At 35.3% G+C, this 14,541-nt stretch overlaps 1 protein-coding gene across 1 annotated transcript in view; it reads left to right on the top strand.

The window, feature by feature from the left end:
- The window catches only part of slc17a7a (solute carrier family 17 member 7a), a 35,328-nt gene extending 21,228 nt beyond the window's left edge, over positions 1-14,100 (top strand). The window contains exons 3-13 of the mRNA XM_073841543.1: positions 1,551-1,669; positions 2,828-2,942; positions 3,089-3,176; positions 3,324-3,410; positions 7,049-7,191; positions 7,351-7,500; positions 8,884-9,016; positions 9,425-9,535; positions 10,543-10,670; positions 10,781-10,850; positions 10,964-14,100. Coding sequence (XP_073697644.1) covers positions 1,551-1,669; positions 2,828-2,942; positions 3,089-3,176; positions 3,324-3,410; positions 7,049-7,191; positions 7,351-7,500; positions 8,884-9,016; positions 9,425-9,535; positions 10,543-10,670; positions 10,781-10,850; positions 10,964-11,247 — 1,428 coding nt within the window. The 3' untranslated portion in view covers positions 11,248-14,100. The remainder of the gene's footprint in view (positions 1-1,550; positions 1,670-2,827; positions 2,943-3,088; positions 3,177-3,323; positions 3,411-7,048; positions 7,192-7,350; positions 7,501-8,883; positions 9,017-9,424; positions 9,536-10,542; positions 10,671-10,780; positions 10,851-10,963) is intronic.
- The last annotated feature ends 441 nt before the right edge of the window (positions 14,101-14,541 follow it).

Below are 14,541 nucleotides of genomic sequence, written 5' to 3'. Positions count from 1 at the left end.
TCCAAATCACTGTCTTCCACCATTATTGAGAGGAGTATTCTCATAGCTTCGTATGTGATGTTACATGGACATTTTAACAATGTCCTTACTACCTTTCTAGGCCTTGAACGTGTTAGTTGTGTTTTGTCTGTGCAGGGTCAGAAAGCTCTCAGATTTCATCAAAAAAATCTTGATTTGTGTTTCAAAGATGAACAAAGGTCTAGTGGGTTTGGAACGACATGAGGGTGAGTAATTAATGACAGAATTTTCATTTTTGGGCAAACTATCCCTTCAAGGTACAAATAAGATTTACTAAGCATGGATATATACAACATAGATAGGTTTATGAGAATTAAAGGTACATATACTGCCCTACAAAGGCAAAGTGCAGTAACTTACACCAACACTGAAACTGAGAAAAATGCCTTTAAAGTTTTTACACAATATATGGTATTAGTTTGGATTTTGTAGTTACTGTAGTTAAACGGGACAAAATTGAACCAGGAGACTTTGCCACAAGACAAAACGGTTGTCACAAAACCCATTTTAGTTACTGCGCTTTGCCTTTGGAGGGCAGTGTAGACTACTGTCAGTTTGATAATGTCAATGTTATCAATAATATCAATATCTAAATCAGACTTGTGCACAATTCAGAATTGAATTGAGAATGACTCCTAAACTCCAATTCAATTCTTAAATTTGAATTGAATTTGAATTGATGTCAAAAACAGGATCTAGAACTACAATTCGAATTTGAATTAAAGGAAGCAGAATTGCAATCCAATACAAATTCAAAGAAATTCACATAAGTGAAGTGTTTAACAATGAAGCTTTACAGCATATGTCAGATATGATTTCATTACATATTCTATAAATGATATTAGTTTGAACTGCCTGTATAGATTACATTGTGTTATTTGATTACTTTGAAATGAAAATAACGTTTTGAACAAAACTAATCAAACATTGAGGGAGTAATTTATTTCAAGAATTTGATCATTATCTATATGTTGGAACAAAATGTATGCAGGGTTGAGGAGTGACTAGTTATGTGTAATGAAATTATGCTATTAAATTACAAAATTAACGTAACTGTATGTGAGATTCAACACATTCTTTCTGTTGTATGACTGTGTGGAATGTCTTTGAATTTAATTCCACTTCCTGTCATTCCAACTCCAATTCAAATTCAACTTCCTGTGGGGCGGAGTCAATTCAATTCAAATTCCAACTCATGAATTGAATGGCGGCCAATTCTGAAATTCTGAATTGTGCACAAGCCTGATCTAAATACAAGCATACACAAATATATGCAAATTGACTTGGTCACTTCCAATCCCAGTTTACTATTACTGACCAGCACTTTGAGAGGTTGATTGATTTATTGATTGATTTTACTACTTTTTTGATTATTTCACTTTTTTCTCTCCTTACTTTTATTATTATTATTATTATTATTATTATTATTATTGTTATTATTATTATTATTATTTTGCTAATATAACATAACAGAACAAGTGACTGAGGTTAATTCAGGTTAGAGGAGTTTGACTCTCTCTTTTCCCACCCAGGCTGCTCAGTTCACATGGGACCCTGAGACAGTTGGGATGATACACGGCTCATTCTTCTGGGGTTACATCGTAACGCAAATCCCTGGGGGATTCATCTGTCAAAAGTTTGCCGCTAACAGGTAATGTGATCTGCAAATTGATGTTTTCTCAAGTGTTCTTTTTGTCAAGAGTTTTATGAATAAAAAATTGCTATTTAAGTGGTAGGAGTCCGATTGAGTCAAATGCCAGTTATGCAAAAGTGTGTTGTCTTTTGCACTGACTGTTGCTGGCAGTGTGTGTTCAGCAAAAGCTGACAATTAAACCTTTTTTGACCCTGGTAGACTTTAAAGGGGTCATCGGATGCAAAACTAACTCTTACAAGTTGTGTGAACATTAATGTGTGTTGGCAGTTTGTGTACACAACCACTCTACAATGATAAAAATCCACCCGGTGGTATTTTTTTAATCTTTAAAAGTAATATTCCCTTTTTAAAATCAGGTCATTCTCAGCTTCTTGTCGGTGTGATGAAACACAGTTGATTGACATGAGCATCTTACTTTAAACCCGCCCTCACCGAGCTGAAACAGTCCGAATACGATCGCTATTGTGTCGACTCAGGTGCAGAGGAAGACTCTAATTGAGCGATTGAGGTGTTCTGTTGTTGGATGTAATAATGAACATAGCAGTAGTCATTTACTCCCGACATCTAAACAACTTAAGAGGCAGAGGACAACGTTACTTTCATTTTTAAAAGGAAAGCGCCGATCCCGATCTACATATGTTCGTGTGAATCATTTGTGATGCAGCTTCACCCACAGCAGAAGTGAGTATAAGGTTTTTTTTGTGCATCTTTGCAAATGGCCTTACTTAATAATGTGCTTGTTGGCAAGTTTTGCCGATAAGCTTTGCCCACAGCAGAGAGGGGCAGGTCGAGCAGAGCTTATTTGCATTTAAAGGGCCCATGCAATTAAATGAGCTGATATTTTGCAGAGCTGATTTTGACAAGGTAAAAGGGTGTTTTTTTACACTACTATTGAGAATTTTTAACCAAAGTATATTATAGACCCTTTAGTAAGACCCTAAAGAATCACATGAACTTGTGGAAAATGGGCATCCAGTGACCCCTTTAAGTTTTGCTTATACATACATAGAGTGATTGGCTTTCAAAAATAAAAACCCACCCTGATAAATATTCAGTGAACTGAGAAAGACAACCAGCTCCATGTGATGAGATATTAGTGTGGTTTCATTTGGATTAGGCCTCAGTTGACTGTACTGCTTATGTGTTTGGTCTCAGGGTGTTTGGCTTCGCAATAGTGGCAACGTCGACGCTGAATATGCTGATCCCAGCGGCAGCAAGAGTTCACTATGGGTGTGTTATCATGGTCAGGGTTTGCCAGGGGCTTGTGGAGGTATGCCATCTGTGTGCATTTGTGGATCTAAACTTCTGAAGTAGTCTTAAATATTCAAATTGTATTAATCCAAATGCATAGCGTCACACTAATTTTCTGTTACCATCATGGTTACATATTAAATACGTTTATTTTTCTACTGGAAGGGTGTGTCATATCCTGCATGTCACGGCATCTGGGCCAAGTGGGCTCCACCCCTTGAAAGAAGTCGATTAGCAACAACAGCATTCTGTGGTGAGATATCTGTCAATCATTTGAATCCATAAATTATATGAACCTTCTGATATAATCAAAATAATTGAGTTTAAAAAGCTGACATTGATGATAATGCTAATGAATAGTACTGATAAAAATGAAACAGATAAAAATGGTATGTTCCAGGTTCATATGCCGGTGCTGTTGTTGCAATGCCTTTGGCTGGAGTCTTGGTCCAGTACACAGGATGGTCCTCAGTGTTTTATGTATATGGTAAGTATATGTGAGCCTGAACCACAAAACCAGTCATAAGGGTCAATTTTTGGAAATTTAAATGTATACGAATCTGAAAGATGAATAAATAAGCTTTCCTTTGATGTATAGTTTTTTTATTGAGAATATTGAGAAAATCGCCTTTAACCCTCTGGGGTTCTTCGGTCACTTTTGACCGGAATTTTTTAAATAAAAAAATTTTAAAAATCGTAGCTTCATCGGAATGGTATGAAACCTGGTGACTTTTATGGTACTTGGTATATGAACACACAAAAAAATTGGGGACAGGATTGGAAAAGTCTAAGTGGTCGTAAAAAAAATAGTCACACTCGGGGTCTTCGGGTCAAAATGACCGGCCATAGGAAATGAATGGGAAATTGGCAAAAATATGAAAATACAGAGTTTTTTTGTGCATACAATCTACAAATCAGCCACAATCCAGAAAAAAAGCACACAACTGTGAAGGGGTGACTCTCTAAAACATCAAGAGTGCAAAACACTACAATACACTCACACACACACACACTTATACACACAAAAACACACGCACACACAAATGAATGTGTGTCATTTCAAAAGCTAATTTTGGGAAATGTGTGAAATAGAGGCAATCAATGTAAGAAATAAAGCACACAGCAATGAAAGCATGAGACTGTAAGCCATCAGAGTTCCAAAATAGACACACAGACACACACACACACACACACACACACACAGGGAAATATGAGATTGGTGAGACTGTAACAGAGGAATGTGAGACTATGAATCAAATAAAAGGGAGACATTGGATCCAAAATCCAAAAGTCACACACCATGTCACACACACACACACACACACACACACACACACACACGGAAAAAAGATTTCAAAACAAGCATCATTTGCTCAAAGTGCTATATGGAGACACTCTGTTGTGATTTGTCACAACCTGATCTGTAATCACAATTAGTATGTAAATAATATGTAATTATAGTTAGAATGATATTTAAAACAAACTTTTTTTTCCTCTATTTTTTTATTTACTATTTGACAATTGTTATACTTTTCTGTTATTTTAGATTTATGTTCATAATTGCTGTTGCCTTTTGAATAAGAGTTACTGTTCATTGAATATGTAAAAAAAGAATGCACATAAAATGTAAATAGGGTTAGGATGATATTTAAAATATTTTTATTTCTCTATTTTCCATTTAATGTTTGATAATTATACTTTTGCTGTTATTTTGTTGCCCATGCTGTTGCTGTTCATAATTCCTGTGCTAAATAAGAGTTATTGTTTATTGAATTTTACAAAAAATTATTTAAATCAAAATGTTCATTATAAAAAGGTTACAAAATAAAAAAAAATGGTATGACTGAAAGAACGGCATTTTTATTCAGTTAGAATTAAAACAATGGGTAACAAAATGCTTTCCATTGTTTCTCTTTCTAATGCAATGTTCTGGTTTGACTGTATTATAAAGTAAAACTGGCACTTCAAATTACCAGTTAAACCAATCAAACAAACAAAAAACTTGGCAAATAATAAAAAAATAGTCTTTGATAATCTAATTTTATATAATAAAATCCACAACCTGAAAAGGCATTGGCAAATATGTGCAAAAACAACTAGAATTCACAAATCCTTCTATAGAGAGCATTACATCCATCTAGTGGTTAAAATAGGATATTGCCTGGTAATTATGCTCACTACGCCACCAGATGGCACAAATCCGACTTCAAAAAATTATTTTCTATAGGCCAGGTATCTACTTTAAACTAAAATACAGCATTAATTAAAAAAGAATAAAAATTATATATATTAAAAAAAATTCTATTATATTCAATGGCAAAAAATAGATCATAATTGTAGCATAAATATTAATTATTATCATAAAATTCTGTCAAAACACGACAGAAAAAAAGAAAAAATATTATTGAACAAAAATACATTTGATTGATTTTACTGAAAAAAAGGAAATAATGATTTCAGGGCTCCGGTCACTTTTGACCGTGAGGGCCCTGAGTGTGACTGGTCGGGGAAGAACCCCAGAGGGTTAAAGTTGTCCAAATTAAGTTGTTAGCAATGCATATTACCAATAGAAAAATTAAGTTTTGATATATTTACGGTAGAATTTTTACAAAATATCTTCATGGAACATGATATTTACCTAATATTCAAGGCATTTTTGGCGTAAAAGAAAAATCAATAATTCTGACCCATACAATGTATTTTTGGCTTTCGCTACAAATATTGTCATGCTACTTAAGACTGGTTTTGTGGTTCAGGGTCACATATATCATTTTAGTTTTATATAATACTTAATTTACTTTTTTTTTTTTTACTTAATTTAATTTACTTACTTAATGAAATACTTAATACTAAATATACATGTTTTTGTCTATTTAATAAACCAATTAAAAATGGACACTTGAATATACAATATTTAAAACCCCTTAACTGTCACCATCCCCTCTGTGGGACGCCCAAGTTTACTTCACCATTTTACAAATAAATCCTAATCTAATCATGACAAACTATATATTACACCAGAGGTTCTCAACTCTGGCCCTCGAGGTCCACTTTCCTGCAGAGTTTACCTCCAACCTTGATCAAACTCACCTGCCTGTAACTTTCTAGTAATGATGAAGAGCTTGATTAGCTTGTTCAGGTGTGTTTGATTAGGGTTGGAGCTAAACTCTGCAGGAAAATGGACCTCGAGGGCTAGAGTTGAGAACTCCTGTATTATACTATATATTTTTTGTGTTACAAATTATGTAGGAAAAATAATAGATTAATTTATGACAAGAGTGCACCTCAAAAATTTACTTCATAACAGGAGTTCTGACCTTTGTCACAAACAGACTTTCTCGTTGCCTTTTTCCCCTATCACACTTTAGAAATCATAAGAAATCATATAGTATCAGTTGAAAACTTAAAATCTCAAAATGTATCCTTTAATAACCATTTTAAAATTAGGCATTGCATTAACGTGGAAAATGTACATCAAAATCATATTACAAAATGTTTTTGTTCATGATTATAAAAATTTAAGTTTGAATTCTTCATTTTCACGTCTCTGTTCAAAAATGGGAGTGACAGTTAAGGGGTTAAAACACACTATCTTAAAATGTTATTAGATAAGTATTTATTTATCCATAGTTTTATTCAGAAAGGATGCATTAAATAAGATCAAGTAAAGACATTTTAAATATTACAAAACATTATTTTTCCAAATTAATGCTATTCTTTGAAACTTTACATATATCAAAGAATCATGAAAAAATCACAGTTTTTACAAAAATATCAAGCAGCACAACTGGTTTCAGCATTAAATAATAATAGGAAATGTTTTTTGAGAACCATATGACACTGAAGACTTGAGTAATGATTCTGAAAATTCAACTTTGCCATCACAGGAATAAATGATATATTTTATATTAAATGATATATTTTATATTCAAATTTAAACCGCTTTTTAAACTTGTATTTTTGTATTTTGACTGTATTTTTGATCAGATAAATGCAGTCTTGGTAAGCATAAGAGACTTCATAAAAAAAATCATGCTGACCCATAACTTATATGTTATGTACATATAATATATAATAATTGTCATGATATATAATAATTCTTATCATCATTTTCTCTTTTCACAGGAACTGTTGGGATATTCTGGTATCTCTTCTGGATTTTAGTTTCCTATGAGAGTCCAGCTGTTCACCCAACCATCTCACCAGAAGAGAGGAAGTACATTGAGGATGCCATCGGGGAATCCGCCGGCCTGGTCAACCCCCTGCAGGTACAGGCATTATTTTTCTCTCTTAATCACTCTTCCACACATCTCCCCTCCCTCTGTCACACATACACACACACACACTCGAAATCTTTTTCATCTCTAATTGCTGTGTGCCGCACTGTTCTGGATATGTTCGACCTCTGGTTTCTCGCTACCCTGCAGAAATTTAAAACCCCCTGGCGGCAGTTCTTTACCTCCATGCCAGTGTATGCCATCATTGTGGCCAACTTCTGCAGAAGCTGGACCTTCTACTTGCTCCTCATCAGCCAGCCCGCTTACTTCGAGGAGGTGTTTGGCTTTGAAATCAGCAAGGTGAAACACACACACACACACACACACACACACACACACACACACACACACACACACACACACACACACATGTTGGGTTTACATGTTTTATGGGGACATTCCATAGGCGTAATGGTTTTTATACTGTACAAACCGTACTTTCTATGGCCCTACACCTACCCTACACCTAAACCTAGCCCTCACAGGAGATTGTGCATACTTTTACTTCATCAAAAAAACTCATTGTTGTTTATAAGTTTCCTCATGGGGACCTGAGAAATGTCCCCACAAGGTCAAAATCTACTGGTATTCCTATCCTTGTGGGGACATTTGGTCCCCACAACGTGATGAATACCAGGTACACACACACACACACACACACACACACACACACACTTAAATCAGTATTTAAGTTTTCATGATTCTCTAAAACAGTGCTTCTCAACTGGCAGATCACTACCCAAAAATAAAACCACAGGTCTGTTATGATGGGTTGCAATCCGCAGAAAAAAAACCCTAAATAAAATGCAACTGCATATAGAGCATTTGCACTTATTTTATGTTTTGGTCAGTTACCTGGATGCATGGCCATATTGGAGATACTCGGATGTAAACAACAGCATGGATTGCACGGTTAATGCACTACTAAATACGTTGTTCTGCTAATTTATGTTGTCTTAACCATGGAAAAAACACGTGGCAGCTGCTAAATCATATAGAGAAGGACTTAGTAAGCAGCAAAGTGTGTAATATTTTGACAAAGGTATACAAGCTGTATTAATATAAAGATATTAGCCTAATATTTCACCTACCTGACTGGAAAAGATGCGTTTGATTCTTGCCTTGGAAATCTTGGTTCAGTTTGGCCAACCACAAACGCCTTTTGTTCCTCAGACAGTTTTGGCACTCTTCTCCTTGATGTGTTTTAACTTTTGGCAGTCTGAAGTACTCCAGATGTTTTTTCCCAGTCTGACCGATTAGTACAGCCCAAAATATGACAATAATTGACCATTTTCAGCAGCAATAAACAGTTAAATATGCGAGTTTTGTTTGGTTCAGTGGCATTGTTTGTCGCCAATATGGCTGATTGATGAGATATCTTGAAAACAGTCTATATAAAAAAAACTACTTAAGACTACATTAAATACCAATTGAAATTAGAATAAGCATAGTTTTTGCATTGTGAATTATTGACTGTTGAATGGATGCAGTGTCATGGTATTAATTTAGCATGTTGTTGGCCTTATGCAGTTAATTTTAATAGATTTGAATGTGTGATTTTAGGAAAATAGATTTTAGCTTTGATAGAAGTAGTAAAATTTATGTTCTAAAACAAAACCAGTTGAAAAACACAGCACGCACACCCCTATAATACCTACTCTTTTTGCTCTTCCTTTCGGTCAGGTGGGGCTGGTGTCTGCACTTCCTCATTTAGTGATGACCATCATTGTGCCAATTGGTGGACAACTTGCCGACTACCTGAGAACACATAATTTAATGACCACTACGAATGTCCGCAAACTCATGAACTGTGGAGGTAAGATGTGAAGAAAAGGTAAAAAAAAATGGACCAATAAATACCCATTATATGACAGAATGTTGTAAACTTCCATTATAATAAAGGTTATAAATCTAGAATCCAGTGTGTTTTAATCAACAGAGGGTGTTCAGAGTCAGAAACTGTATATGTGTGTGAGACGGAAGTCAGATTATCTGACTATTTTTGCTCTGTCTGGTCCTGCAATGGCAGCTGGGGCAATAATCACTGACGCATCAATGCATGACACACTCACTCTCTCACAATCATCTGCACACACAGCATACAAACATACACAACACAGACAGATGCACCAGAGCATGCAGGAAATAGACGACACAGGTATAATCAGACACAAGTAAAACCACTGTAAACCTAGTAAACTGTTCTGTTGTGTGTGTGTTTTAGGGTTTGGAATGGAAGCCACTCTACTTCTGGTTGTTGGTTTCTCACATACCAAAGGAATAGCCATTTCTTTCCTTGTACTGGCTGTTGGTTTTAGTGGATTTGCAATTTCAGGTTAGTGACATTAAAGAATTAGTTTGGTTTTTGTGTACACTACCACCAAGGCTGCATTTTTTTAAATCAAAAATACAGTTAAAATTGCAATACTGTTTTTTTGCATCATTACTCCAGTCGAAGTGTCATATCATCCTTCAGAAATTATTCTAATTTGCTGATTTGGTGTTCAAGAAACATTTTCTGTCGAAAACAGTTGTGCTGCTTAATATTTTTGTGGAAACAATGACACTTTATTTTTCTTGGATTCGTGAATAGAGTGCAGTCATTATAAACAGAATGCTTTTGTAACATTCTAATAAATAAAGTGCAATTGTTAGATATAAACTTGCAGTTTTAAATACGCTACCTGTTGCTATTTTTACAGCAACACAAAATAAAGTACTGAGACGATGCCACATAGTGTGGCTTTTGGTTGTAATTTTCAGTCGAAGGGCAACACGAGAAGCAATGTAAGTCTTAACTGCTTTCCTAGCAATAAGAAGAATAGAAAAGAACGGGAAGATGTCTGTGGACAAATAAAACTTCCTAAAGACTAGCGGCTTTGTTCTCTACACTTTAGCCCTGATGCCTTTGAGGCTTTAGGTAGACCACGGATGACCACTAGATGCCATCCTGGCAGGATGTAAACATGCCGACGCTTGTCATGATGCAACAGCCACTGAAAGAGTTTCTCAGCCTGGATTTCACTCGATATCCAGAAACGTTTAGAAATCGATGTTATGGAATATGGTTTAAGTCTATGCTTATATATATTGCCACTTTAAGCTCTTTCAGAAGCTGTGGTCATCGTATCAGTATTTTATTTTCCAAGCCCCCTCATAGTCCAAAACATGTATGAAATGATGTGTATTTCTGAAATAACATAAATCTTTCATGGGTCTTCTACTACGTATTTAGTAAGCAACATCATTTATGTTATATTAAGCCAAACAATTCTTACTACCCGGGGTTCCCTAAGATACATGTATGACAAATATATTCCTCTTTTATTCTTTCCCTTTTAGGCTTTAATGTGAATCATCTTGACATTGCTCCACGTTATGCCAGTATCCTGATGGGAATCTCCAATGGAGTGGGAACTTTGTCAGGAATGGTGTGTCCGCTCATAGTTGGAGCCATGACCAAACATAAGGTACGTACTAACATCACACAACCTTCACATGTCAAATAACTGATTTCTATTTGTTAATTGTTTATAATGACTGATTTTTTTGGATTTACTTATTTATTTTTTGCTTGTAGACACGTGAAGAGTGGCAATATGTCTTCCTTATCGCATCACTTGTGCATTATGGAGGTGTGATCTTTTATGGTATGTTATGTTCAGCTAATCATAATTTCAAATCTCTGAATATTCTAAATTACTGAATATTAAAAATTACTTACATTTTTTTCCTGAAATGCCATATTTTATTTCGTTCTTAGGGATCTTTGCATCAGGTGAGAAGCAGCCATGGGCGGATGCTGAGAATACCAGTGAGGAGAAGTGTGGAATTCTGGGAGAGGATGAACTGGCCAATGAAACGGAAGAGCTGTACAGGACTGGCGGACAGTACGGAGCTATAAACAATCCCCATACTGGTGGTCCAAACGGAGGAGGTGCTGGGGCAGGATGGGTATCAGATTGGGATAAAACAGAAGATTATGTTCAACCAGTCGGGACGAATAGTTATTTATATGGCATAGAGGGAGACAGAGATCTCACATAGTGAGAAAAAATTATATCTAAGTCTATATCTAAAAGTTGAAAAATAAAGATCAATACGGAGTAAAGTGAATGAGTGAATGTGTGAGTGTGTAAGTAACAGAGCAAATGAGTTTCCAAACTGATGATCAGATTCTGTCATGATTGTTTTATAAACATACACACTGAATTGTGTGTGTTGATGTGAGTCATTTGTGTTTCAGACTGAGAATACAGTGGTGCTCTGTGAATTATATGTTCAGTATTTTAGGCTTCCTGCCAAAATCACTGTAATGCACTTAAAATGACACAATGATATAAGACATGTTCATGGTTGTGGTGTACAAGTATATGGTATATGAGCTTCTGTGTGTGTGTGTGTGTGTGTGTGTGTGTGTGCTCATGGTGAGTGTGTATGTGTAAGTTTCCTAACTGTGCTCACTTCCTTTTGTTTTATCCAGTGCTTTAAATGGTAATAGGGTTCAAGCAAATCTATGGATTTGTAGACATTTATTTGATCATAAGTTTGTGCACTTATACACAATATCCAAGGACAGTCACCAAAAATGAAAATTTCGCCATTATTTACACATTATATGTGGAAGCTGCTAAATCAAATAGAGAAGGCCTTTACAAACTAAAGTTAATCGGTGGTAAAGATACAAATGAGCAGTATTAATTAAGATATTATCCTGATATTTATATATTACCTGACCAAAATGATGAATGTTGTCAAGATTTGTGCTCTGGAAATCCTGGGTCAGTTTGGCCAACAACAAATGCCTTTTGTTCCTCAGAGAGTTTTTTGCACTCTTCTCCTTGATTTGTTAGAACTTTTCAGAAAGCACATGTACGTCTGCAAGATGTCTGTTAAAGATCACTGTGTCTGGAAAGCATCGGCTGTGTAAAAACATCTGTAAGATGTCAGTTTTACATACATTCTAAATCATAAATGTCTTAAAGAAATCTAATAAACATCTATTTGACACCTAATAGGAAACGTCCTATAGACGTATTGCAGATGGCCAAACAATCTAAAAAATACGTCTTGCAGATGTAAATGCAGACGTCAAATAGACATCTCAGAGATGTACATGTGCTATCACTTTTGGCAGTCTATACCTTAATAGCACAGGTACATCTCAGAGATGTCTATTTGATGTCTGCATTTACATCTGCAAGACGTATTTTTTTGATTGTTTGCTCATCTGCAATACGTCTATAGGATGTCTCCTATCAGATGTCAAATAGACGTCTATTAGACGTCTTTAAGATGTTTCTGATTGTATGTAAAACTGACATCTTACAGACATCTGCCAGATGTTTATACACAGCAGATGCTTTCCAGATCAAGTAATCTTCAACAGACATCTTGCAGACGTACCTGTGCTATCTGGGTAGTACTCTAAAAGTTTTTGCTGGTCCGACTGATTAGTACAGCCCAAAACATGACAATAATTGACCATTTTCAGCAGCAATAATCAGCAAAATATGCAAGTTTCGTTTGGTTCAGTGGCATTGTTTACATTCAGTGCCGCCAATATGGCCGATTAATGACGCGTTGTGAAAACACTCTGTAAATAATGACTTAATTTTCATTTTAGCATAAACTAGTAATTTAAACATGAGTGAATGTGTGTGCGAGTTTAAATGACCCAAATCCTCATCACTGGATCAGTGCACCAGCGTGTTTTCATCTTTTGTTGCACTATATTACTGACATATACACGTTTTCACAAGCTTACACGCTGTACATGCACACATAGTCAATAAATCTGTGGATGAATCTGTTTTATGCACATTTAAGGTTTATCTATATTACTACCAGGCAAATTTATAGTCATTTGTACATTTAAATTTACATTTATGCATTTGCAGATGTGTACTGGGGTATGTTTGTAGCAATAGCCAAAAATACATAGTATGGGTCAAAATTATTGATTTTTCTTTTATTCCAAAAATCATTAGGAAATTAAGTAAAGATCATGTTCCATGAAGATTTTTTGTAAAATTCCTACTCTAAATATATCAAAATGTAATTTTTGATTAGTAATATGCATTGTTAAGAACTTAATTTGAAGAACTTTAAAGGTGATTTTCTCAGCATTTTGATTTTTTTGCACCCTCAGATTCCAGATTTTCAAATAGATGTATCTCGGCCAAATATTGTCCTATCCTAACAAACCATACATCAATAGAAAGCTTATTTATTGAGCTTTCATATGATGTATATATCTCAGTTTTGTAAAATTTGACCTTATGACTGGTTTTGTGGTCCAGGGTCACATTTTACTATAGCGGATAATGAACCGGAAGTCTCGCCCCTAGGCTTACTTTCGCGTTGAAGAATAATGTGGATACATGAGAACTAAACCCATGATTTAAGCTACAGGAATGCCAAGAGTCCACAAATATAGACACGCACAAACAGAAATAAACAAAATGCCAGGCGATTTACAAGGTGTAAGTGCCGTTGAGATTATAGATCAGCGTGGAAAGTTGATGGGCTGTAATCTCAGCATATGCAGATTTCTCCTCATGTACATCCATTTAGAGACCATTCAGTCAAAACAGCATTAGGGAATGTAAAGAGGATGATGGTAAATTAGTGACCGTCTAATTCTGCCCCATAATTTGATGTTATTCTGCTTCACGTGTTTGTATTGTTTGCGCTTCTTTCCTGAATATTTAATTTTCTTTCTTGTTTCGTTTTCCTAAATGTAACTTGACTTGTCAGCACAATATAAACAAAACAGCAACAAAATGTTTTCCCTTTGGAGAAAAAAATAGAAATTATACTATTATGAAAAAAAAAAAATGTGTACAAATTGTATATGTGAACATTCCCTGTGTACAATAAAACTACTTAAATGTGTAACCTGTGTATTATTTATTCCTTGCACTATAATAACTGATCAAACAGGCACAAGAAACTGCTCTTGTGAGATAGCAGACGTGTGGTAGGCGAAGTGTTTGTATGAATCTGCATCACAATATAAGCCAAAATCACTCTGATTACTTGCCCACGTGGATGCTTATCAGTTTTTTTCTGCTTATACCTTTATTCATCCATCCCTTCATTCTCCCCTCCCTAATGCTCCTCTCCACCCACAGAGGGCATCTGCTGTCCTCTAATCTTTGCCTAAAATCACCAAGATAATCCCTCTATCCATCTGTCATTCAGAGAGAGAGAGAGAGAGAGAGAGAAAACGTCTTTGCACCAGAGAGTTGTGTTTGTTTGTTGTGTTCTCAGTGACATCTAGTGGTTAAAATGAGTAAACTAAAAGTAGATTTGGTGTAAGGCTTTTACTTTGCCAAA

The sequence above is a fragment of the Garra rufa genome, chromosome 1 (genome assembly GCF_049309525.1).
Source record: "Garra rufa chromosome 1, GarRuf1.0, whole genome shotgun sequence".
NCBI classification, from domain to species: domain Eukaryota; kingdom Metazoa; phylum Chordata; class Actinopteri; order Cypriniformes; family Cyprinidae; genus Garra; species Garra rufa.
This window is presented reverse-complemented; position numbering and strand designations above follow the sequence as displayed.